The 27,517-nt window shown below is 44.2% G+C and overlaps 1 protein-coding gene across 1 annotated transcript in view; it reads left to right on the top strand.

The window, feature by feature from the left end:
- MAGI2 (membrane associated guanylate kinase, WW and PDZ domain containing 2) overlaps nt 1-27,517 on the top strand; it is a 1,281,842-nt gene that overhangs the window by 1,251,788 nt on the left and 2,537 nt on the right. The window contains exon 25 of the mRNA XM_034641709.1: nt 27,149-27,517. This exon is cut by the window's right edge and continues 2,537 nt beyond it. Coding sequence (XP_034497600.1) covers nt 27,149-27,517 — 369 coding nt within the window. The remainder of the gene's footprint in view (nt 1-27,148) is intronic.

Genomic DNA, 27,517 nt, shown 5'->3' with positions numbered 1-27,517 from the left:
CTGTGTTTTGCATTTTGTTCTCTTAAGTGCTCCTGGTCTGGGAAGCCTCAAGAGGCCTCCCGTTCAGTGTCTGAGGCAAAGGATCTTTCCAGCATCATGCTGCAATCTCAGACAACTGGCCCTCTGTGAACAGCGTTGGTGGATTTTTCTTGCCGCGGGGGCTCACATCAAAGCCCGCAGGCTTCAGATGGGAAGAGGACACGCTAACATGAAAGAAACAGGAGTTATGTGTCTGTCTCCCCCACCAGCACCCCATGAGCACTCAGCCGTGCTGCTGGTGGAGCTGATGTAGAGGAGGGTAAGGAGCTCTCTCCCCTGCTGCTCACCCCCCACCTTGGCCCCAATGGCGGCAGCAGGCTTATCTTGAGGCCCCTCTGGAATTATCTAGTACTCTTAGATGCATGACCTGCTGGAGAACCTCTCAAAGGATTAACACTTCCCCAATCAGCCTCTTAGTGGGTAAGTCGTTTATTTCAGTGCAAATCACCAATCACTCCTCAGTTCAACCGTAATGAGCAGAAAATGATGTAACAACAGGCAAATCTGAAAAGCGCTTAGACTTCTCAGATGAAGAGTATATTGTGATTCCTATTTCCAGTTAACTGTTCCAGGCACAGCTGTTTCTAGGGTTGTGGGTCTTCGCCCTGCCTGCACATTGGAATCACCACGCATCTAAAGAACCAGCATCTGGGCCCCGTTGCCAGAGTCCAGGGTGATTGGGCCGGATGCCTCCCCACAAGGGATTCTATCCTGCATCGGGGTGACGACCCCCTGCTCCACGTCTACTTGGAGCGCAGGCTGAGGATGATCCCTTCATTCCCAGTCTAGGGACCGCCACCTGAACACATGGTGTGACCTTGCCAACCCAAGGCAAGTCGAGGAAAGGGTGGAATGGGGAGCCCCAGTCTGGCTAGGGCGGGGTCGCAAACACAGGGAGGAGGAGGCTGTGGCCCCCACAGGAGGCCACCAAAGCACTCTCATCCTTCCTCTAGTCCATGCCTGGCGCTGAGCTCCTCCTGAGCTCCTGTATGGGAGAGTGTGGGAAAGATTGAAAATCACGCTCTAACCCCTCCCTGTTTGCAAGGTGACCCAAAGGAAGGCGTTTACCATCCAGCACTTTCTTTTGGAAAATATATGCAAAAATAACTCTTACCCACAAGCCCTAGGGGGGTGCCCCAAGAACAGCAATTGGACACCTGGGGAATATACCGACAAAAGCAGCCCATTTGCACGGATTTTATTAACGAATAATGACTTCCTTGCTGAAGTCTAATGTCTGTATTAGAATGGTTGCAAGTGCGCTGGGAGCTGCCCTCTAAATGACTCTACCCACACATTAACGTGAGGATTAATCTCCCAACCTGCTGAATGGTATTCGCAGGTCACTATGAGGTTCATCTCTCCAAACTGCATACTGAGAAGGCGCGTCTCAGGGGGCAGCTGTGCGGTCGGACCCCCGCCACAGAAGGAAAGGCTGAAGAATTAGCAGCGTCTTAATTACTCATCTGCTGGGGTCTGTAGACTTCAAGGCTGGGCTGGAATGAAGCAAGTCTGTTGCCCTGGAAGTAACCCCCTACATTTTTCAAGCAATTTCTCCAGTTCATTTGTTTCAACCACCTTTGAATTCCTCTGGCATAATCACCAGACCCTTTGTCAACACAAAGTGATTGTTTAAACGACTCAATCAGATCATGCCATGGGCGACTATTTCCATTTATTATGATTTATTGCCTGTTTAGCACCAATGTGCAAGGCATGCTTAACAGAAGAGGAAGCTTCGAAAATGATTTTTCTTTCTGCTCCGGAGGCTCGCAGGATAAAAACAGCCTGCTCAGAGTAAAGGAAAGATGTTCCTCACTGATGAGGATCAGTGACTAAGGACGTTTCGGGAAGGTGGTTTAATTTTCCAGATGAAAAAGAACAAGACTTTCTCATTGCCATTGGTCCTCCTATTGACCTAGAGCACAGAGTAAATTGATTACAGAGAAGGCGAGAGTTCCGGGTTCTCCAGCAGGCCAGGAAGAGATCTGTCATGGGTAAAGCGAAGTCACATAATCCCATTGAAGGCAGGAATCTGGTGTCATCAGTCTTTGAGCCCCAGCACTGGCCCCACGCTGGCACCTTCAGGCACTGAATAAATGCTTATTTAATTGATTAATTCAAGTGTGAGAGATCAGACTGCTTATTTTTTCCATTGCTAATCACACGTCCAATTTAGGGAACCAGGATTGTTTGTAACTCGGCTTTTCGGGCAAGAGCCTGTTATCATTTTAATTCTGCCCTCAGGTTGTTGCCAGGAAAAAAGAGTAAGAAACCAAGTACTGAGCTGCAGTTTCTGAACCTCTGACAGTCTCAAGAATGTGTCAACTGTATAAAGAGGCTCCCCGAGTTGTTCTTTTTAACAGCACCTAACTTACCAAATGTGTAAAAAATCCTATATTATAAGTGAATATTAAACATCAGCTAGAGTCATTTGTAAAAACTAAAAAGCTCTATTAACACATCATTCCAGTACTCACTTTCCAGTCAGACAAGGGATGGATACTGTCCTGTCCTGAAAGAAATTCTGAGTGGTTCCATGGTGTTGACTCTGACAGTAACACGGCATGAGTTACACTTAGTTAAAACACCCACTAACTGAATTAACCAACAGTCTTTCTTTAAAGCTTAAAAACAAAAGCCAACCTGTGAAGCGTAGAGTTTATTCCTCCTGGAACTATCATTCACTTCTGTGCCTTGACCAAAACTATTGTTTCTTTCCTCAGCTTTCAGTGAACTACCCCTGCAGTTCACAAAGTGATCCCACAGGCTAAATTGTGAATCTTTTAGAGCACAGTTTCTCTAATGGAGAACTCATAAGGATGCAGATTCAGATTCAGTGGTCTGGGATTGAGGCCTGAGATCCTGTATTTCTAGCAAGCTCCTAAGGTGATCCCAATGCTACTGGTCCATGGATGACACGTAGAATAGCAAAGTTGCCATTCAGATCATTTTCCCCCTACAGATTTTACAGAGTGTGTATTCTTGAATTCTTTTCATTTAGCAATAAGTAATATGATAAAATTTAACCAAATAAGAGTTTCATAATATCAAGTGATGTCACATAGAAATACAGACATAGGTGCAAATACTGATACTGTTGGGGAGGAAAAATTTTTCTTTACCCCTTTAGATTCTTCTGACTGGTCTAATCAAATTGACAGGAGACAGATTATCTTGAAAAAAAAATTTAGTTATGTACGTACAGGGGCCCCATAAGGATATGAGACCCACTGGCAGTCAGGCAAATGAGGTAAATATGCTACCAAGAACTTTCACAGTCCAGAAGTTGAGTTGGTAGATTGTTCCATCTCACTGAACCAGTCTCAGACCTGAGACTGAGGATAGCTCAGTTTAGTAAGACTCATTTCAGGAACTGGTGATATAAATGGGCTGTCAAAGTTAGGCCTATATTATGCAATCAATCAAGTATTTAATAAGAGGCATTTCTGTGGAAACCAAAGAAAAAACAATGGTTAATATTTGAAGCAAATTATAAACCTAGTTCTGAGTTCTGAAGTTAGTTGGTCAAGATTTCTAGAGGTCTGGTTCCAAACATTTTCGGGCACCTGGGTGGCTCAGTTGGCTGAGCAGCAAACTCTTGGTTTCAACTCAGCTCATGATCTCCTCAATCTCCTTGAAAATAAAACATTTAGCAGGAGCACTTTTGTAAAAGCATCTGAGTAAAAGAATAACTAATATAAATGATGAAAGACTTAAAAATGGCTTAGTTAAAGGTCTGATTAGAGTTTATTAAAATGAAATTGAAAGGAAATTTGGTTATTTTTGTGACACACAACATTTCAAGGTAACAACTAGAATTATGACTGATAACATTGTACCAAGACGTATCAGAATCTTAAGAATTTTACACAATTTCTTGAACACTTATAATATTAACCCACACAATATAATCTAAGAAGGTTTATCATCCCTTATTTGAAAATGCTTCTCATGTAATTTAACATCGCAAACAAGTCTAATTAGGTTGATAGCTCTCTTTTATAAAAAGAGAGAACAAATCTTTTGAGATATTCCAGGGACAAAAATATCTCAGATCTCAAAGTTATTTTTAAGTAAAAAAGACTTCATTTAGAATTTGAATTCTGGGAAGTTTGTCAGCAATATCCAAAGGTTTGAACGTATGATTAAATAGGAATTAGGGGCCAAGGGCAAGCCACCCCAAGATTAACTACTTTGGCATGAACATTATTTCAGGTTAAAAGCAATCAAAACCTAGCAGATTCAGGAAAAGCTCTTTATCTCCCCCCAACTTCCTCCTTGTACCAGCAAAAGCGCTATTAACAGAAATTCTTCTTTACCTAAGAAACTTATCCGCATAATAGGGCAAATTTTGTTTTCTAAACACCTCCTCTTACTTTCCTGCGAATGGTCTCCTTCCCCTTTGTGTCCTCTGATACCTATCCATCTCCATAGCTCATATAAGCATCATGTTGCCTGTCTTTGGAATTTCCATATCTGTGTGGGTTCCCTATATGTGTGCTATTAAATTTAATTTTCTCCTGTTAATCTGTCTCATGTCAATGTGACTCTTAGTCCAACTAGAAGGACCCTGAAGGACAGAGGAAATTCTCCCTCCCCAGCAGATCACAGATAATTATGAAACAATACTTAATTGTCTACGTAATAAAAGTGACAATAAAAGGTTTAAAAGGCAAATAGAGATGGTCGCATAGTTGTTAGCAAACTTAGCTCTTTTAATGTTGAAAAGGTTCAGTTTTCTTCAGTAATCAAAAGACCAGATTAAGACAACAGAAAGCATAGGACATTATGTTGATAAAACACAGAATTTTTTGTTTTCTAGGCAGATTACTTTAAGGGGAATGAAAAATCCTTCACAGTCTGTTATCAAGAGCATACCAATAGTCCAAAAGATAGTTTGTCCTTTTAACAGAGAGAAAACCAAATTTTAATTTTGTACCAGCTGACTTTTGATATTAAAGCTCATTCACTTAATAAAATTCATTCCAGTCTTAGCCAGCCCTGACAACACAAAAAAATTCCTTTCCGAAGATTCCTTTTCTGCAAACCTCTTACAACTTTCTTTTTCCTCAACACACATTTTACTTCCTTGCATACAGAGATTGTAATTGGGGCCCAAGGGTGCAAGAGCACCTGGCTCCAGGGGGCCCAAACAGAGCAGGTTCAGCCACTCACTGCTGACAAAATCCAAAGGCAGAGAGACAAGTGGTGGTGCAACAACAAAGGAATTTATTTTAGTGAGGACAACATCAAGGTGACAGCAGACTAGCATCTCAAAGACTGACTCCAAAGTGCTGAAAATACTTCTAGCTTTTTATTAGGAAAATGTCAGACAAAGGTTGGTGGGTACATGCAGGTGGGCAATAAAGGTCAAATCCATTACTATCTGGGAGTCAATCACATGGGGTCTTGCAGGCATCAGGGCAGTCATCATTGCTTGAGGGGTAGTTTCAGTTCCCATCACAGGATGCTTTGCCCATGGGATCTTTTGCCTGAGTTAAAAGTTAAGCTGAAAGAATTTCATGAGTTAGAATGTAGACTGTGGTCAAAATGGAGGTAGTTAAAGTCCTCTTTCAAGATGTTTCCCTTATTGTTTCTAGTAGCTTTAATTATATGTATTAATTAGAATTCTTAACCCGTAGAAAGCTTGGAATTCTTTTTTTTTTTTTTAAGATTTTATTTATTTATTTGACAGAGATAGAGACAGCCAGCAAGAGAGGGAACACAAAGCAGGGGGAGTGGGAGAGGAAGAAGCAGGCTCATAGCAGAGGAGCCTGATGCGGGGCTCGATCCCATAAGGCTGGGATCACGCCCTGAGCTGAAGGCAGACGCCTAATCGCTGTGCCACCCAGGCGCCCCAGCTTGGAATTCTTAACCCTTAGAAAGCTTAGTTATTAGGGGCGCCTGGCTGGCTCAGTTGGTAGAATGTGCAACTCTTGATCTGGGGTCATGAATTTGAGCCTCATGTTGGATGTAGAGGTCACTGGAAGGAAGGAAGAAAGGAAGGAAGGAAAGGAGGGAGGAACTTTAATTTCTAGCGAATACTAATATTACCCAAAACTGGGTTTACCTATTGCTGAGTCTTGAGCCAAAAAGACAACCAAATCAAAGATTAGGAAGAGGAAGGGTTTTACCTGCAACAAGTAAAGAGAACACCAGGGATCTTTCCCAAAGCAGTGTCTTCCTGAACAACAAAACTGAGGAAGTTTTAAGCCAAGGGTGCAAACATATTCATGAAGGAGCTTGCACAGTGGGGAGTACGCATGGAATTGGGCAAACATCATCTTAAGGTGACTGAGTACATGTCAAAGTGACAAAGCCAGCAAGGGTCAACATCATCAATTTTCTGGCTCCAGTTAGTCCAGTATCTGCTCAAAGGGGTCTTGTAAAGATACCTCAAGAATGTGCCCCAAGTCAGTCAGTATTTTGAACCAGTACTGGGAGTTTTATCACTGATTTATTGTCCTTGATATGATTAGATTATCTCTTGGCGTGATAGTGACTATTTGTTCTTACATTTTTTCAGAAGATGGGGGGGGGCAAAATAATGTTTCTTATGTCAGGAAAGTTATGTCTGTTTTTCTTCTTCTGGGGACCCCTAGCTCTGTCTGCTTACACTAAGAAGTAAGCAATTGTGAACTGCCTGTGAAACCAGCATTGTTTAGGTTGGTGAATTTATGAATATATATCATAATTTCTGGAAGTATATACTTTTTTGTTGTTATTGTTACTCGGTAAGTCTCTTGTTCCCCTAGCCCTGCTACTTACTTCTTACTTGTTTCCTGGCTATTTCTGAATAGCATGATCCTTGGAACGTGCCTTGTCTGAGTGCTCAGGAGAGAACTTCTTGCCCATGGTACACTAGGGGGATTGGATGGACTCTTGCCACCCTGCTGGAAGCTATTACCTTGGCCATAATGGCGTTGGGCTCCGAAATCAATGTCCTTATTTTTCCTGTTCTTCTAATGCATACATGCTTGTCAGGCACAGGGCAGTGACATATGTCATTAGGACAGCTGCCGATCTTAAGACTCCTGTGCAAGTTTGTCTCCTAAATGACCAAGTATGATCCCTCGATGAGTATAAAATCCAAGATATGTGTGACTGTATGCTTCCTAAGAGGGACCAGTTGGAGCTATTACCCACTTGGGGCACTCATTTAGTGGGGGTACAGCTCCCTTGGGACTGAATCATGGATAAAGCTCACAAGAAAGTTGCCTGGATTAAATAGGCATTCCATATTTTGTTTTTTCATGTCTCTTATTTGTCATTACCCATGTGCTATTTGGCGCTCTTGGTCTGGCTCTCAGATTGGAAGTACTTCTACCTTCGATGTAGGACACTTAATACAATATAAAATAACTGTCCCTTCTTAACAAAGGCCATGACCTCTACCCCATCTATTAATACTAGATCTAGAGGGTTACAGAGGGTATTACTGTTGGTCCCCAAATATACTAACTCCCCTAAAATGGAAAGAAGCAGCCCCAAGCTCTGTCCCACTTCAGTCCACTCACTGGCAACCAGTGTAGTCTAGGATGCAACGGGGAAGTGAAGGAGGTCAACATCCTTTCTCAGGTATTATGAAGGTATCAGAGTCGAGACACCTCCTGCCACTCTGAACCCCAGGAACTTTCAGCAATATTCCTAGCGGGCCGCCGTTCAGAAGCTGAGGAGGATTTCTGTAATGGAATCCTAGTTGGTTCTCATTTTCTGGAATTAACTATGGGATCAGCTTCCTCAATCCCAAAACATTCCATCTTGGGCTGCCTCCTAACACATTGGAGTCGATTTGGATTTAAAGAAAAAGCACCAAACCCTACTTCCTGTTCCCCAAAATAATTCTCCTGCCCTCTAGTTAATAACTGTCAATAAAAAATAAAAACCCAACACCCAGGGTGTGCAGTTCTCTCTCTCTCTCCCGAGCTCACCCACTCTTAGATCTCAAGAATGTACTTTTCAGTTAAATAAACTTTCCTGCTTCTGTTACTCATCCATTCAGCTGCGTGCCTGTCCTTGAATTCCTTCTCATGATGAAACCTAGAACCTTCAGCAACTCCTTTGGGTATGGCTAGGTCCAGACCCCAGGGCCTCCCCAGTTCACCCAGCAACATCTTTTTGGTGACCACAAAGGGATTAGTTAACAGCAGGTTGAGTGACCCTCTTCATTGGTGAGTCTCTAACTGTCGGCCCTCCTTGTGCTGGAGAGTTGCTTAGTCACCGTTTTCCTTTGTTCTATTCTCTCTTTCTCATACACCTGGGAAAAGGCCTAGCGGTGCTAGAAACAAGAGGGCAGAAGGTGTGGTAAGAAACAAAATGCACATGAACTGGCTCCTCCCAACCCACAGGCAAGCTCCGATGGATTGGTCCAGGGTGTGAACGCTTCAGGGCTCCTCATGGCCACAGGTGGCGACCTCTAGGTGCTAGAAACCTGAGGGCATGAGGTGTGGTGAGAATGAGCACATGAGACAGCTCTTCTTGCTGAAGAAGAGGCAGACTTCTGAACCCAGAGGCAGACTCCCTTGGATCATTCCCAGGGTTTGGACACTTCAGGGCACATGGTGGACACAGCTGTAGACCTGTGCATGAGACCTGACTTGGAAAGAGGGTCTTTGTGGATGGGATCATGTTCAGATAAGGTTACTAGGGTGAATCTTAATCCAACATGACCAGCAACCTGAGAAAGCAGAGCCTAACCCACTTGGAAACTGTCCGGTAAATGAAGGCTCCATCCTGCAATGTAAGAAAACCATCCCAGAGACCCCACAGCACACCAGACTGTGCCTGCTGCAATAATGAGTCTTCCAGTGTGGCACGGGCCGTGCTAACACACCCAAACATCGTTAGTTTCCCTGCAACAAGACGACAAAAATAGGTAAACTTAGACTTGTTTAGCAATAAATGTTTCAGTATTTTACTTTATTTGGAAATGATCTAGACAGTCAATGAATTCTCTTCATTTAATTTAACTTAGCAAAATTCTAAGGTTAGAAGTTACCGAAGAGATTTGGGAAACTAACTAAACATTTCATAAAGTAATCATTGCAAAAAAGTTCACCTAAAAACTCTTCTTTCACTCACATCTACTTAATTCATTTGTTCTTAACAATCATACTTAAATTACTCATGAAAATTTCATGAGATATTAAAGCACTTACCTATCATCTTAAGATTTTCTTTCGTTTGTTTTTTGTTTGGTGTTGGTTTTTTTTGCTGACAAATTTTGTAACAAAAATAGCATGAATTTATTTGACTTTTAGTGGAATGCAAGTACTATACTTAATGTGGATAACTCTAAAGACATGTCTGTATTAATTAAACCAGCAAACTTAACTGAAAATACCGTAAATCACATAAACTCGAAAAACATTTGGGTTAGTTTCCATCGTATTCCTGAGATTTAGAATTCATAAGCACTTACTTTTAGGCCAATCATTAAATAGAGCTCTTTTACAAATTAATTTTGGCAATACCCTCCAGGGGGTAGAAAAATACTGTATCTATATTGTACATACATAGACATACATAAACACACAAAAAAATCTTGTAGCTTTTAATTTTAAAAATTTAGCAATGAATCAGATATAATAGAAAACTCACTAGTTTCTAAGTGAAATTTGCCCACTCACATGGCTAAAGCTTTTTACTATTCGTATTAGTAAGGATGCCTGATTTGTGCCTGTTTTGTATGTGTCCTTGACAAGTGATCTTACGGAAGCTGTGGGGGCTTTTGTATTTTTTAAAAAGGCCTCTTTTTCTTTTCTTTTCTTTTCTTTTCTTTTCTTTTCTTTTCTTTTCTTTTCTTTTCCTTTCTTCCTTTCCTTTCCTTTCCTTTCCTTTCCTTTCTTTTTTTTCCCCTTTTAGTCTTAGGTGAGTATGGGCTTTACTTTAGATACCTCCTGGGGTGTTTACGTTTCAAAGATATAGTAAGATTTACCTCTTCAAGGGACAAAGAAAGAATGGAAGTTCCTCTAGGAAGGACTTTGGTTTCCTAAGGCCAATAATTCACAAGCCTTTTGAGATAAACAGGGGAAGTTTTAAGATCGGTAAAAAGGAATAGATGGACCTTGGATCTTGGATCGCCTCTAGAGCTACATTTTGTTTGTTTGTTTGTTCTTAGTTTTGCAAGGACTTATAAGAACAGTTGCTCTCAATTTTTTTTTTTTCCAAAGAATTGAGTTGCAGCCTACGTGATATCAAAGGGCTGATCCTCTCATCCGGGTACATCATCTCCATTTGCTTCTCTCCCTGTGGGCACATGGTTTCCTTTCAGTTTTGGGGAAGAGACCTTAACAAAATCCTGTCGGGATTCAGTATCAGCTTCCAACTTCTTATCAACTTTTAACCACAGAACTGCTACCTCTTCCCCCCCAAAATTCTTTCAAATATCTTGTCAGTGTTTAGCTGGGACAGACAGTAAATATTTGGGCAAACGCGGAACAATTTCATGCATGAGGAGATGTCTGCAAGGAGGGTGCAAAGGATACTGCGATCTCAAGATCCAGTCACTCCCGAAGACAGTCAAAAGCACCAAGAGCCGGTAGGTCTCGGGCAGGTAGAAAGCCAAGCCACGCCCTTAGGACACAGAACTAGGATTGTGCATTTTTTTGTTTTTTGTACCTAGAGTTCTGGAACAGCAGTTTTTAGACATAAAATAAGCAGGTGTGCTGAAAGGTGGCATGCTTAATTCTTTCAATTTGAGGAATTTACATTGAATGTGGAGTTATCATTTTTGTTCTAATTCTAATTTCTGTTCTTTCATCTTGTAAAGACGAGTCCCTAAGGCTAGCCATTATAATTCTTTGTATCCACATCTTAATTTGGTCTTTTCCACAGGCGCCAATAAGGCAATAGTTTAGGATGAGAGCTCTCCAAAATTTCTCTAATATAGAAATTTTCAATTCGAAAGATCCATGCTTTGGCCAGCAACAAGTGGGACCTATTAATCTCAACAGTGACTCAAACTAATAAGCTTTTTTACGGCTTGAACCAAGAATGCAACAAGCATTCTAAAAGGGAATGCAAAATATGCAGCCCTCATGAGTTCCAGTAAGTTCACTCACAGAGATTGTCTAGAAAAGCAAAAGCCTTCGTTGCACAGGTGGCAAGGATGGCATAGTGAAAACAGTGTCCCTGGTTTCCCACAAGAGCATGAGATGCCTCTGGTCACAAACCTGCTAATCTGAGACACCAGGCAGCTGCTACTGGAGTGAGCCTTTCCCAGCACTAACGACGAAACTAACGTGGAGGCTACAGAAGCTTCTCGTGGACTGGGGCCCTTTGTAGCAAACTCCCCTGAGAGCTGGCATGGCTGGGCGAAGAGAGTGCTGCCTGTGACTCTGTGCCATGGAACCCCAGTCTGTTCTCCCCGCCACCAAGGTGCACCCCCAGTAGGCGTCCCTTCCTGATGGTGGAGAACAGAGACAGTATTCTCACTAGTCACAGAACCACGCTCTCAGGACACAGAATGAGACGAAAGGAAAAACCTCATCAGTTTTTACATAGGGGACTCACAGCCAAGTTTGTTTTAACAGATGCGGGTCTGGTAACCATGGACTCTCCAGTCTGTGAGGCCAGCTTGAACAGCAGGCTTGTAGGGCCTTTGCCTGCGTTCTGCCCTAGGGTTTTTCCTCCTTATGACAAACTACACAAAAGACAGAGACAAAGGAAAATAGTGACCATCTTTGGGAGGAAAAGGATCGATAAAAACCAGGAGTACTCATTACCAACTTTGTTTTTAACCAGAGTGGCTATACGCAAGTAATTAGTTCCACAAATATTTTATCCTGCTAAACTAAATTTAGGGGGGAAAGAAAGATTCTCATCATGCTCGCTTCCATAAGAGACTTTGCAGGTAGAGATCTGGGTAAGAGTTCTTCATGGTAAGAATTCTTACCTTCGGCTGGCGCTTGTCAGAGGTGTTAGGACCTCTCAGCTGTAGCAGCCTTGGAGCGAGCAACATCCAGACAGGGAAGTAAATCCTTCCGACTCTGCCAACTGTCAGGGAGGGAAAGCTTTTCCTCTACCCTTCTAGATTCTTCTGGCAGTGTAATCAAATTGACATAAGACAGATTAACAGGAGAAAGACAAAGGTAACCACATATGTAGAGGGGCCCCATAAGAATATGAGACCCACAGGCAGGCAGGAGCTAAGGAGAAGAGGGCAGGGGTTTGGGACTTCAAAGGAGAGGAAGACATTTCATAGGAAGATGGGAAGAAGCAGATGTTCGCTAAGACATGCAGACAAGTCTTTCTGATATAAAACAAAGTTATCTTTGGTGATAGCTCTCTTTCTTGTTGCAGGCTCTTCCGTCTAGATGTTTCTGCACAGTCTAGGGGGAGGTAAAAAGAAAAACTTCCTGAGTCTTTGTTTCTTAAAAATTATCAGCCTAAAATAATCCTCATGCCAAAGATATACATTTGGGGGTGGCTAATTTTGCTCCCCTACAATTCATATGCCTTTGTGACAAATATATCTGGTTTCTTCACGTTTCTGTAAATTCCTAAGGTTGGCTGCTGTTCCACTTTCAAGAAAGGGGAATGAGTGATCTCTGACTGACCTATTTATTTTTCATTGAATTGATATTTATTGAACACGAAGTCATATGTGCCCAGCACCGTTAGAGACTGAAGCTGCAACAGGAACAGGATAGATCACAGGCCCCGTGTAGGAGAATATATATTCTAGGAAGCGAGACACACAAATACATTGTAGTAAATGCTGTAAAAGAAACCAAGGGGCTGAGCCAGGAAAGAACTGCTTTGGACAAGGGGTTGAGAGAGGCCTCTGAGGAGGTGACGCTGAGCTGAAGGATCCACAGCTATGACATCACAAGGGGCCCAGAGTTTAGGTTCCAAGTGCGCACGCAGCCCAGGAACCAGCTCCTCCTCCTTCAGCAGATGCGTATTGTTTGGGGCGGGCGGGGCTGCTGCACAAATTTGGCCGTCATGTCTCAGTCTGCACCGTTGCCAGCAATTCACCAACAACCCCTGTGCACCCAGTGGCTGGTGTCCTTGCCCCAAGCCGGCCTTTGGCTCCCCCGCCCACCTGCCGCCCCTTGTTGAGGTGGCACTAGCGCTCCGCAGGGCTTGCGGCCACATGAGGGTTTTTCTGTATGTGCGTAGACCGTAGAAATCCAGCGCCGCGATGAACCGTCATCTGCAGCGATAGTCGAGTTTCTCGTATTTTTCCTCAGTTCCGTTTTATTTCTGGGGAAGTCACTTCAATAAAAAGCCTTATCTTTGACAAAAATGAGATTAAACCCGCTTTAAATCGGACATTACGAATGAGCCCTAAGTGCTACAGAAATTGATACTCATTGGCTTGTTTCTAGGAAGGTCTGAGACTTTATTTGCAGAGATAAAAATTCATAGGCAGTGTGCATCAAAACCCAGCCCAAACTCTCCTTTTTTTTTTTATTATATTATGTTAATCACCATACAGTACATCCCCGGATTCCGATGTAAAGTTCGATGCTTCATTAGTTGCGTATAACACCCACTGCACCATGCAATACGTGCCCTCCTTACTACCCATCACCAGTCTATCCCATTCCCCCACCCCCTCCCCTCTGAAGTCTCCAGTTTGTTTCTCATAGACCATAGTCTCTCATGCTTCATTCCCCCTTCTGATTACCCCCCTTTTCTTTATCCCTTCCTTCCCCTACTGATCATCCTAGTTCCTATGTTCCATAGATGAGAGAAATCATATGATAATTGTCTTTCTCTGCTTGACTTATTTCACTTAGCATTATCTCCTCCAGTGCCGTCCATCCAAACTCTCCTTTTTAAGAGGAGGCTGACTCACTGCCTCCCACAGCCCCCCACCCCACCCCAGACCACCTTGTGTCTTCAGCTGGTCTCCATAATGGCGTCAAGCCCCAGCTCCCGTTACTCCCTTCCCTTCCCACCTATCCACACCCTGCGCCGTACCGCCCCTTGCCCCCCACGCTCCGTGGGAACTATAGCCTGAACATGGATGAGGGCTCCGAGGGTTTCAATGGTCAGATGTTCTTGATGGTCAGAGCAGGGGAGATGCAGGAGGAGGCTTTCACAACCCTCTGGGCAGGGGGTAAAATTCTTTGGCTTCATCAGCTGCCTGTTGGGGGGAAACTGTGTGGTAACCAGGGACATGTAATTGGAGCTAAGGTTACAGCAGCCGCGGGGGCCTAAGTTCAGAGAGAGACTTGTGATCCCCGCCAGGCCAGGTGCAGACAGTGCCAATATGTTGGCCACAGCCTCTGCTTGCCTCTGTGACAGCTCTTTTTATCTGGATGTCTCCTGGGCTCTGGTCCTTTCTTAGGTGGTTTGTTGTGACATTTGAATGACAGAACGCACCCACAGCATTTAGCATTAAGAGTAAGCGCCCAGCCAGTGTTAGAGGTTTTGGGTTTTGCTTTGTTTCGTTTTGCCATTACTATTGATGATTTACAAGTGCTTCCTATGTGCCAAAAACTGTGGTAGATGCTCGCTTAACTTTTACAAAAGGGCGGGCAGTTTTGATTTTCATAACAGGTGTCTGAGGTAGATAATGTGTCCTTTGGGCTCAGAGAAGTTGAGTGTGTGCCCAAAGCTACACAGCTGGTCAGTCGTAAAGCTAAGATGTAAGTCTACGCTGCCCCAGCTCTAGATTTCAGTTCTCTTTCCTGTCTCCCACGTTCATGAAGCCTGACATTACAAAGTCAGGCTCGAGCCCTCCAGTGAGTCTCCAGCACCTGCTGAATGGACTCCTCGGTCCCCCCCATGTCCTTCGGATGAGGAAGCTCATCATTGTTGGCTCTCCCGTTGCCCCACAGCTCAGGGGCTGGGTTTCGACTGTGGCGGTCTATCTGGAGCCCCCCCAGTATCATGCCCACGGCCCAGAACCTGAACAGGGACTGAGTGTGTGAAAGTCTGAGGGCAGGGAAGTCTGAACTGTGTGGCTCACTCTGGCACATAATGAAAAGCTTAGTTGGGGGTTGTGAAAGATTCAGGGTTTTTTCTCTCTTCGAGGTGGGCGAGAGCTGGGAATGATTCAAAGCAGAAGAGAAGCAACCATTTGAAAAAAAGGCTCATTATTGAAGAAATAGGGGATGACATTGCTGCTGCTGCTGCTAACATTTTAATCAATCTAGTTTTCACTTCAAGACCATTTCCTCAGCGAACCTCCCTGAGCTTCTAAATGAGGTTAGCGCCCATTAAATGCTTCTGTAGCACCCTTTGCTTTTCTTAACTTTCTTTTGATGATACATCACATTTGAAATCATTTGTTCTATCTCTACCTCATACCCAAGCTTGGCAAGGGCAAGAATGTCATCTTGCTCGTGCCGAATTCCCAGCAGTCGACACAGTGCTTGGCACAGAGTAGATGTTCAATAAATATCATTAACAACAAGATTAATAGTATCTCTCTGCCTGGAGAGCAATCAAGCGTCTGTTTGCCAATACCAATAAAAGGAAATTTCATTTCTTTACAAAAGAATCTAAGACAGTATGATACCCTGATTGAAGCAACACACATCGAATAAGTTTTAGTTCATGTGTAATTTCTTTGTCAATGTCAGCGGATGACTCACCTGTTAGCTGAGGAGGGGGTCACCCTGACCACCCTCTGCTTGAAAGCTTCCCCACTGTCTTTAGGGTGAAGTTCTCCCCAGCCTCCTCATCTTCCAGGACCCCAGATACCCCTCACCATTCCCACAACCCACTGAGCCCTTGCTGACCACACTGTCTGGAACACTCTTCTGTGCTTTTTGTGTCTGTGCTCCCTTTAACGTTCTACTAAAACCACCTCACTTCCCAAACACAGAACGACCTGTTCTCGCGCACGCCCACCCCACAGCACTCCGTACTTGCATCTGGAAGTCTAGAAATCTGAAATTGTGCATGAGGAGTTCCTTGAGGCACTTAATTGTGTCTTGTTCGTTCTCCCATCTCCAGTGCCTAGCACATGGCTGCCTGAGGGTCAGCACATCTTCTGATGAATAAATATACAAGAAAACCTCAGGTCCTCCTTGACTCTTCTCTTTCACTCACACCCTATATCCAGTCCATCAGCAGGTCCAGCCTACTGTGTCGTCAAAACACATCCTGAATCTGGCCCCTTCTCGCCACCTGCCTAAACTAGGATACCATCACCTCCTGTCTGGGCCACCACAGTAACCTCCTGACTGGTGTCTTGCTTCCACCCGCAATCCATTCTGCACACAGTAGCCATGTTGGCCTTTTAAAATATTCCCCTGCATGAGACCATCCAGTGGCCTCCAAAACACTTAGAATAAAATTCAAAAGCTTACTGCAGCCCTGTTCGATCTCACCCTTGTCCTCTTCCGCCTCCTGAGGAGCTTACCATTTCTCCAACACACCAAGCCCTCGCTGTGCACATGTTTCATCTGTGCCCACATGACTTGCTCCTCGGCATTCAAGTCCCTGCTCAGGGTCAGCTCATCCACGAGGCTTTCCCTGATTGCCTTTTCTAAAAGCACCCCACATTTCTCTCCACCTCCTCGCCTTACCTTATTTTCTTGTACTGATTCACATCAGACTTACTACCTATTTGTATATTAATTTTCTATCTCTTTCACTCTGATAGTAAGGCCCATGAACTTCACAAGTGTATTTTCAATGCACAGACCTGTATACCATAAGTAGTAGGTACTCAATAAATGTTAAATGAAAAAAAAAAAAAAAAAGGCTTCCCCAGGCATCTGCCGAAAATGACAGAAAGGCAGGTCTGGTGCTACGTGACCTCCAGGAAGCCATCGTGTCCCATCATTGCCAAGCAGTTACTACTGGGCTGGAAGGTGGTGGTTGTGCACTGTAAGGGCAATGAATGTTTCTGGCAGTTTCTACAGAAAAAGTTAAAATACCTGGCCTTCCTCAGCAAGTGGATGAACACCAACCTGTCCTGTGGCCACTGCCACATCTTTGGGTGAACAGTAGAGACATGCTGCCCACCAGACTAAGTGAGGCCAGGCTGCCCTGACCATCTCAGCGTGTTGGATAGGACCGTAGCAGGTGCCATAGGTGTGGGGACTTAGACGACTGAGGACACAGAAAGGGCTTAGTCACTACTCCTATTTAAGAAAGGCCTTTCTTTAAAAAGTTCCTTTACACATCTCTAAGATCTGTGACGGCGTCATTTGTCTATGACCTGCTTGTTTCTGAGAGTTTTAGAAAATCAGGCTTAGGAACAATTGGCTCCATCAGTTTCAGTATTTGCAAAAGTGAGCTGGAAAACCGTCATTGGAGGGAAGTCCTGCATCGCGGGTGGGGCGTCTGTCTGAAACTTCTCCCGTGCTCGTGTGCTCTACGCTGCAGCTGGTAGAACGTGGGAAGGTGCCTGTCGGGGAGAGTGAACCTGGTGCGGCACAAAGGTCCTCACAGTCGTGCACAGGCTGGGAAGACCTGCGCCACGAGGTTACAGGCATTGCCCTGCTGCTTCTCTGTGTTTTGTGATCAGAAATCAGTTAAGTTATTTTTAAAGAGAAAAAAAAAAACGATAGCTAGAGCTGCGGGTTCCTGGGTCCCAACATAGAGAGAGAGAGGGAGAGAGAGAGAGAGAGAGAGAGAGAGATGGGTGAGAGGACAGCGTTTTGAGAAATAAAACTGGATACAGGAAAAAAAATCATCTGAGGCCAGCCTTGATGGAATACGTTTACAACAATGTTGGATGACTCCAGACACAAGAGCTTTGCTTCCACTAACTCATTTTCTTTTTAAAGAGCCAGAATACTCTTCACTATAGGAAACAAACGGGGGGTTGCTGGAGAGGAGGTGGGTGGGGAGATGGGGCAACTGGGGGATGGGCATTAAGGTGGGGGGCATGTGATGGGATGAGCACTGGGTGTTATACGCAACTGATGAATTATTGAACTCTGCATCTGAAATTAATGATGTACTATATGTTGGCTAATTGAATTTAAATTTTTTAAAAAAAGAAAAAGAGAAAAAAGAGCCAGAATCGTTAAAAAGGGACTTTGTTCCCTGGGGACATTTGGATGGGGGACCTAGTGGCACATCACTTGTAGGGCCTCAGTCCCGAAGTGGGTTAATCTGGTGCCTGAGTCTTGCCCGTGGATGGCTTACAGAAGCAGACGAAGGGAGTGTGAAGGTCTTGTCTGGGTACGAGAGAGCCATGGGTTTAGCTGGAGATCAAGAGTCTCCTCCTAGTGGTTTTTTTCCATTTCTTCTGTCTTTGGCAAGAGATGGTGAGTATCCATTTCCATCGTTTCTCCCATGAATAGGTGCCTTATGATGGATTATTCTCATCCCTATTTCTGCTCTTTGCCACTTTAGACAGGGCTGTACTTGTGTGATGAAGAACATGATTCTAGAAAAGCTTTAAGATTAAAGATGCTTTCTAAAGATTAGTGTAAACCCTGTTCAGTTCAGATTCTGCTAACTCTGTGAACTCGGAATTCATGACCAGTTTCATTGGGCTAAGACTCATCTTAGTGCAGGGGTAAGGGAGGCAGGGAGGTTACTAAGCAAACTAGTGGCGGGAACATTATTTGCAAAAGGTGTAATTTTCGCACCAGGCTTAGAAACAGTTTATCAGAAATGTTATTTTTTTCACATTGTAAAAATTGAGGTATAATTTACGTACAGTAAAATTCACCCTTTTCAGTGTACAATTCTACCCGTTCTGAAAAACCCATACCGTTATAGAATCACTACCATAATCAGGATACAGAACAGTTCCATAATCCCCCCCAAATTTCTCATTCTCCATGTGGTCAAGCCTCTTCCCACCCCCAGCCCCTGGAAACCACTAATCGATTTTCTGCCCCTTTAGTCGTATCTATTCGAGAATGTCATATAATGGGGATCATACAGAAGGTAACATTGTGGACCCGACTTCTTTCACGAGGCATGAGGCAGCTGAGAGTTGCTCGTGCTGTTGGTTGGATAAGTGGCTTGCTCCATTCCGTGGCTGAGCACCATTCATCCTGCCCCAGCATGTTTATCCGTTCACCAGTTGATGGACATTTGGGTTCTTTCCAGTTCCTGGTGAATCAGAATAAAGCCACTATAGAAATTCACATACAGGTTTTGTGTGAACTTCAGTCTCCCTTTCCCTTGTGCAGATAACCTCAGAGTGGGACGGTGGAGTTGTAGAGTCACTGTTTCACTTTTTAAGAAACTGCCAAACTGTTTTCCCAAGTGGCTGTTCCACTTCTCATTTCCAACAAAAACATATGAGCGTTCCAGTGGCTCCATGTCCTTGCCCGTTATTTTCAGGTTGTTGTTTCGGTTTGGTTTGGTTTTTACTTTAGCCATATTAGTAGGTGTGTAGTGGTAGCTCATTATAGTTTTATTTTTATTTTTTTAAAGATTTCATTTATTTATCTGTCAGAAAGAAAGAGACAGTGCACGAGCAGGGGGAGTGGCAGGCAGAGGGAGAAGCAGATTCCCCCCCACCCACCGGAGCAGGGAGCCCAATGTGGAACTCGATCCCAGGACCCCGGGATCATGACCTGAACCGAACAACAGCAGATATTTAACCGACTGAGCCACCCAGGCGTCCTTCATTATGGTTTTAATTTGCACTTTGCTATCGGTGATGTTGAGCATTTCTTTATGTGCTCATTTGCCATCTAGATGTCATCTTTGGTATCCTCTTTTGCCCATTTTTAAAATTGAGTGTAACTATTAATGTAATGGCTGACATGTATATAAACACTCATACAGAGTATTTCATTTGATCACAACTCTGGGAGGGAAGCAGGGCCGATATTCTTCCCCAGCTCTCTGTTTGCCATTTCCCTGAGCAGTTGAGGCTCGAAGGGTTAAATGACTTGCCCCGGTTCCCGCCCGACACCCCTTCCTCTGCCAGCTGCTGCCTGCTCTTCCTGAAGACAAACAGGGCCACTGTCTACTCGGGGGGACTGTGACCTGTCAGATCTGAGGGTGGCTAAGGCAGCCCAGGCAAAGTCATGGCAAGGTCAGGTTTGCGCTTTGCCAGTGGTGCCGCAGACATTTCTATCTGCTTTCTCCAGCACAGCTTCCCTGTGCTTTGTCTCTCTTCTCTGGAGTCCAGCTCCCAGCTACTAATACATAGAAAAAAGAATCTATTAAACAAATCTTCCCTGGCTTTCTCCTCTTCCCACCCGATTTTTGCGTATTATCAGGGGCATTTAGAGACACCTCTTCTTCTTTGTGTCGTGGTTTTCCAACTGTGTTATTAGAGCTTCAAGGCTCCTGAGAAATGGCCTAAAGACCAGTGCAGGTGCGACGGTTACCAGAGAGCAGATGGGTGGGGAGATGGATGGAATAGGTGATGGTGATTAAGGAGGGCAGAAGAGACCAGTGCAGGGGGGAGGGGGGCGAATGGCAAGGGGTTTTGGATCCACTCCACCTAAGCAAAGTCCTTCCGTTTTTATTTGTTTTACATATCGGGCTTTCATTTAAGATTTCATGTGAAAAGAAGAATGTGTTGCTTTCCAAAATGTGCTTAAAATAAGTGAAGCAGCGTATTTCTCAAGTATCCTGTAATGCAGAGATTTTACTCACTGAGGCTGATCCCTGAGCACCCCCACATTCCCAGGTCAATCTGGGTCATCCAGATTTTACCTCGCAAAAAAAATAGAGCTGAGTTTCATAATCTGTACTCCCTGACACACCTCTGAGAGGTTATACTAAGATGATAACCCCCTTTGGCCCTTGAGGCATACAGAAGGGCTTTGTTCAATTGTTCAGACCTTGATCATTTCCATTGTTTACTCCAGTGCACTGACTAAATAATATATTTTTCTACGTGGGTCCTGATGTGGGAAAAGTTAGAAAGCACCAAAATACAGAAGTGGCTTGGGCCTGGGCTCTGGAGTTATGCAGTCAGTCGTCCTAATTCTCACTTACCAGCTGAGTGGTCCTAGCATGTTGCCTCATGTATCTTAACCTCAGTTTCCCCATCTGTGAAGTGGGGGAAATAGCACTGGATTGCCTAGAGCTGCTGTGAGGAGTGAAGGATCACGTATAGGACCCACCTGGCACAATTCCTGAGACTTATGAAGCCTTCTATAAATGGTAGCTCCATCATCAATAGGCCATTAGCCCTGAGATTTGCCCCTTCAGCCCTGGAGGTCAAGGTTGCCACAGGTTTACTGCTGTGCCTTTGATTAGGCTCTCAAAACATGTATAAACATGAAGCAAAGATAAGCAAATATGGTCACAATTTTTAAAGTTACTGATGTTTATAACACCTTGTTTACATCTCTCTGGTAACAAAGGTGACACAAATACATGTTTGAATGCCATTAACAATGCCTCCAGACAGGAAATAATGCTTCAGAGAGAGCAAAAAGCAAAGGAAAATCATTAATTTGTTCAGAAGTTTTTTAAAGGCACATTTTTCTTTGTATTTTGTTACAAAAAGCAATCACCTTAGTGATGGTCGAACAGATCCAAATGAACCATTATGGCTTGGACCCATCCTTAAAACATTTTTCTTTTGAACACCAAATGACTTCACATTACTGTCCTTTGATCTACTCTGGTCATTTTTTATATTTTCCTGTAATATTCTAAATTAGAAGAAAATATAGTTCAGTATAATCACATCAGTATTCTGCAAGCCAGCCAACTGTAGGTTGCACCAGGAAAGGTTTTTATAAGGAGGAACACTTACCAAATCCATGGCTCTCTCTGCAGAATAAGTTCATTCATCTGAGCAATTAAAGTAGGTCTTGAACTGACTCAGTGTTTCCGATATCTAGTAGGAGTATTTTCAGTTAAGTCCAGGTCAAAGTGTGACACTGTGAGGGACATTTTTAAGGTACATAGTCTTATTCGTGCCCTTAAGAAATCTAATTTCATTATCCTCTGATTCCAGCTCACGTTTCCAGCATGTTCACAAATCAACACCCTCACTGTGGTGACTGCCCTTCTGTGTCCAAGGTTCAGACACAAATGGCATTTCAGACGCTCCATTTAGAATAATGATGGATCTGCCTCTGATAGAATCACTTTTGATGGAGGTTTCTGTGATCCTACTTCTGTGTACAATTTACATGTGGGTAAACACACTAGAAGGGTGACTGGTACCTAGTAAGCCCCTCCTCCATGTTAGCTGTTGCCACTCTTAGTCATAAAATAGTGATAATATTATTGTTACCTTCCTGAACACCCTTATCCGAAAGGCAGCCATTAGGCTCTGCACCCCTGCCCTGTGCTGGGGGGAGGAGGAGAGCAGTGAGGGGCCTTGGAGGACCAATCAGCCCAGAGCTGGAAGCCCTAGGGCTGTGAGGTGAGGTGTGCGGCAGGAGACGGGCCCTCCTTCCCCTGAAGCCATCCCTGGCTCCCTCACCATTCAGCACAAGATAAAATGAACTCTTCCTTGATTTCAGTTCCATTTTCCTCCTCTGCACAATTTTTTGCTGGAGATAAGAGCCACCTAGGAAAACCAATAATGCAGATACTTATTTCCTGCAATAAGTAGTCTATTCCTAGTGGGTCACCTCTCTGGTTACCGTCACTTGAGTTATATTCCATAAAGAAACAAGCTGTTGAAACACAGTAGTTGAGGTTTTTTTGTTTGCTTTTTAATCTAAGACATAGCAAGATTACATAGCGGAAGACTCCATTTTATTTTTCAATATTGATGAGTTCCTACAAGATAATTCTAGAGATCATACATCTTTTAACTCAAAGATAATTGTGTATGTGTGTGATTTCTGTACATATATGCTATTCATATATACTGTGTATTAATCAGCCTATTTTCTAGGACAGATCCAAACTGGCTAGAACCAACAAGGGGAAGAAACCTAATCCTAACTTAGGACAGGGACCTGCTTCTCCCCCCAACAGAGTGTGAGATATTTAGGGTCTGTCTTGCCTGTGTTTCATCTGAACATTCACTGGCACATTGACTAATGAATGACTCCCCAGAGATGAAGCTCCTTTAAGCAAAGTCATTACATCATCATGGCTGAGAAGATTAACAAGAGAAAGAACATCTGTTAAAAGTCAGGGGAACTTAAATGCCTGTTTTCCATCCAGAGCTTCTCTCTCTCTCTCCACCCCAGGGGCCACTGATAAAAGCCAAGACCTCTTCCCAGTGCCCTTTCTGTTGCTGGTGTCCTGCCTCTGCACTCCTGCCCCAGATGTATTTATTTCCCCTCCTACTTCAAATATTCACTAGCGTTTCACCACCATCCTCCCTCTGGAAACTGATAGAAGTCATAGATACAAACCTGTTTTTGCTGATTATTCTCTAAATGAAGATCTGCTCTGAAGTGTTTGCTCAAGTAGGCATTTGGTTTCAGGTCTTCCATTTCTGTTTGTGGAACAGATTGATGTGTTCGTCAGATATTCACTGAGCACTTATTACCGTGTCAAACACTGTGCTAGGGAGTAATTCCCACTGTGATAAGACCATTGTGGCCACTGCCCTCGAGAAGCTTGCGATCTAGTAGTTGAAACTGATATCAACTGAATAAGCAGGCAGATATATAATTACCAATTACAAGTACTATGGGGAAATAAAAACAAGACACTCTTGAGGACAGCAGAGTATCTACCTTGGACTGGAGGTGATATTTAAGAGTCCTAAAGAATAAAAAAAAAGAACCCACCATATGAGTAGTTGGGGAGAGAACCTTCTGGGCAGAAGAGTCAGCAATGACATCGCAGAATAGAGAATGAGGTTGGTGCACTTAGGAACTGAGTGGAGACCAGTGTGGGTGGAGAATCCAGAAAAAATAGAGATAAAGCTGAGGAGGCTGGCAGGGGCCAGATGATGCAGGTTTTTGTGGATTTTAATCTAATAGCAGTAAGAATCCCCCCGGAAGTTTTAAGCAAATGAATGGTGTGATCTAATTTGTGTCGCAAAGAGATTGTTGTGGGTGCTGTATGGAGAATCAGTAGAGGGTGGCAAGACCAGGAGTAAGGAAAAGAGTGGGTTATTGGAGCAGCCCCTGTGAGAAACAGTAGCTTGGCAGGCCCATCCCTGGAGTATGGTAAGTAGGTTAGTTGTCCTGAGTTCTGAGCTCAGGGGAGGGTGTGTGGTTCACAATATCCTGCACATCTCTTGTCTGAACACTGAAATTCATGTTTTGAATTCTCTGTCTTTAACAGTATCGCCAAGGGTTTATGAAAGATGTCCACACTGTGGCCTTCTTTTAACTCTGATTATCTTGGGCAGCCCACACTGGTTGTATCCTTCCAGGGACTGCCCTGGATCTTGACCTCGGGTGGTGAAAGTGAAGGCAAACCTAAGTTGACAGAGTCCATGTATACTTGAAGATAAGACCAATAAGACTTGCAGATGGATTGTGTCTGTGAGGTGAGGGAGAGAAAGGAATCAAGAATGACTCCAAGTGACGGTTGTGCCACTCACCTAGATGGGGAAATAAGGAAAGAGTGCAGAAAAATGAATACTATTCAAACACCTATATAAATGCCCATCTTTTAAGATCCAGTTCTTTTTAACTTCTGATACTCTCAGTCAGGAGCGGTTTGGGACATTTCAGCTTTCAGCTGCTCCCACTAAGAATTTAATGAACTATAAACAAATACTTGAGAAATTTTTTTACGATAAGAGCGATTCTTTTGTATCTTTGTATTTTGAATGATTCACCTCCTAGTTTACTGTCAAGAGTAAGATGTTCAGAAATAGATGCTAACCATTCTGTTCAGTGATGATGGGGTCTAGTTCCTGTTGGACTGCAGGGCCCACTGAGCATGTCCATTTCACATGCTTTGATCCTATTTGCAAGGCAACACGTTAGGAAAATTTTCTCAGTAAGTAAAAGAGAGTAAAGTAACCCAATGTTTTACTCTTGGCTGACCCATTTTGTAATCTTGGTCAAATTACTTAACCTCTCTCTGCTTCAGTTCCTCCTTCAGGAAATGGTGTGAATATCAACCTCCCTGTGTCTCACAGTAATTCAAGGCCAGCTAATTGACTCAGCCATACGTGATGGAATTGGCAGAGGTGGGGAGGGGGGCGGTGTTGGGAAGAGATATTAAAATGTGAAATAGTATTACCCTGGTCCAAGTTCGAGATTACCATCGCACAACTACCCTCTAGTGAGGCCTCTTGAAGACCACTGTTAACTCTTTCAGGCAATATCTTCCTGTATGATGGAGTTGCCATGGTCTATCATTTGCTTAACAGTTTGATTTTCAAATTCTAGCCCAGCCAGAAGCAGAACATACTCCAATTTTCAAAGAAAACATTTGCATTTGAGGATTTTCGAATATTCCTTAAAGTAGCCACAGTTACATGAGGTAGAGCAAAACCACACCTGGGAATCACAGCAGATGGGAATGGCTGATTTACTGCACTTAACTCAAAACCTCACCCACGAGTGTGCTGGTCAGTGTGGCCCGGTTCGTAAGTAGGCAGCTACTGGGTTGCGGAAGAGAAATCTGACTCAACTATGTGTAAAAAGTCATTATAATCCTCCCATTGCAAAGTGCTTTTTTTCCCTTTGAAAGTGCATGTCTCATCTCTATGAGGTACATTTCATCCACACCTTCTAAGAGGAGGAAATGAGGCTGAGAGATCAAGTAGTTGATCCAGAATCACATCTTGGTAAATGCCAGAGGCAGGATTAGATTCCAGGTCTTCTGATGCTTTTCCAGGACTTTTTACTCACTATGTGAACATGATAATAGATACATCAATGAAAAGAAGGAAGAGAAGAACATTGCGCTCTAAATGCTCCATTCCTATTTCACGTCAAAGGAGAAACTTTTTATAACCGATTTGATATTGTACAGGTGGCCCAGAATTATTGGAACTATCAACCCCACTGCCTTCTTCCCCTCCTTCTCTCTTTATAAATCAGCATCAAAAGTACCAGATAAGAATCCTCAAATTTTAAACATTCATGGACTGAGTCTGAAAAAGGGCCTCTAATTGTCTGTTACATATAATGTTACAGTGGCAGGAAATGAGGCTGGTGTGTGGCACTGAGTCTCTTAGCTAGTGAGGAGCCTCTCCGGCAACCCAGCACTCAGATATCCATGTAGTTTCTTTGTTCCCACTCACGACTGTATGCCAATTCTGTGAAGAGAACTTACACTCTAGAAAGATATTCCAAAATTGGAGGATTCCCAGAGGTCTTGGGACATATTTCTTACAAATACCAAGGGATGACTGTATTGGATTTTCCTGCTTTAATTTTGATTTAGTAGCTAGAAACTCAAGGGTCATGTTACTGCTCATAGTAGTAACTAACTCCTCTCAGATTCCTAACACATCTGTCCTCCTACTTGGCTTCTGACCAGTTTGGGGTTTTTTAATCATTTCTCATTTTTATTCTCTTTTGTGTTTTGTTGTAAATTGTGTCAAATCCTTTCTCAAAGTAGGGAGATTTGAAACCCCAAATAAAATGTTGAAACTGGGCTTCCTAGACAGAATCATTTCTTAGTCTGGCCCTGCTATAATGTCAGAACTACTAAAAAGAAAGACAATGCTTTCTAAAAGACAATAGTAAATGTTTTTTGATGACTTTATCCAAATTCTGAGAGTATCTGGTGGTAGCTAATTATGCTTTGGGTGACACCTAATGGTTGAAAGTCACTGTCCCAACTTCTTCCAGAGGACTCAGACCAGCGTTTCTCAAAACTTGGTTCTTGGACCATCTTCAGAATCACCCGGGCGCCTGTTAAAAATGCAGGGGAACCCCTGGGCCCCAGGCTAGTGAAATCTCTGGAACTGGCCACCGGGGAATCTGTATTTTTCCCCACTATACCCCAGGTGATTCAGATGTGTAGTCGAGTTTGAGAACCACTGACTCGAACCACTGACTCGAGTGCTGCGAAGCCAGGTTTCCACAGGGGACCGTCAGACCTGAAGACACCCCAGGGAGTTAGAAGGGGCCAAGGTGAAGGGATGGATTAGGTCCGGCCTTAGCAGTGCCCACCCTGATTCATCAGTGAGGGAAGGAGGTGGGGTAAATAAGTTGGGGGGCGGGGGAGGGTCACAGAAACACCCCCCCCCGGGGGGTGCGGCCGGCTGCCCTGTTGGCAGTGCGGGTGGGAGCGGCGGTGGCTTGGGACCTTGAAAGCAGTCGCCCCTGGCCGCCTGCTCTCGTCCCTAACGTAGCGAGAGGTCGCGGGAGCGTGGAAGGGCTGCGCGGCGCGGCTGCTAACGCCTGTGCTTCCTGTCCCACAGACGAACCCAACTCCTGGAGTTCTCCCGCTGCCGCCTCCCCAGGTCTGCCGGAAGTAGGCGTCTCCCTCGAGGACGTCCTCTCTCCATTCTCTCCATCACATCCAGCCCCACCCTCCGACCCTTCCCACCAGATAGGCCCAGACCCAACTTGGGATATCAAAAGGGAACACGACGTTAGGAAACCAAAGGAGCTTTCAGCCGGCGGCCAGAAGAAGCAGCGACTCGGGGAGCAGAGGGAGCGCTCGGCGAGCCCGCAGAGGGCCGCTCGGCCGAGGCTCGAGGAGGCACCCGGCGGCCAGGGGCGGCCCGAGGCCGGCAGGTCCTCCTCGGAGGCCAGGGCGCCCGGGCCCGCGGCGGCGGACGCGGCGG

This window comes from Ailuropoda melanoleuca, chromosome 1 (genome assembly GCF_002007445.2).
Source record: "Ailuropoda melanoleuca isolate Jingjing chromosome 1, ASM200744v2, whole genome shotgun sequence".
NCBI lineage: Eukaryota > Metazoa > Chordata > Mammalia > Carnivora > Ursidae > Ailuropoda > Ailuropoda melanoleuca.
The sequence above is the reverse complement of the archived record's forward strand: the minus strand, read 5'-3'. Positions and strand labels throughout refer to the sequence as shown.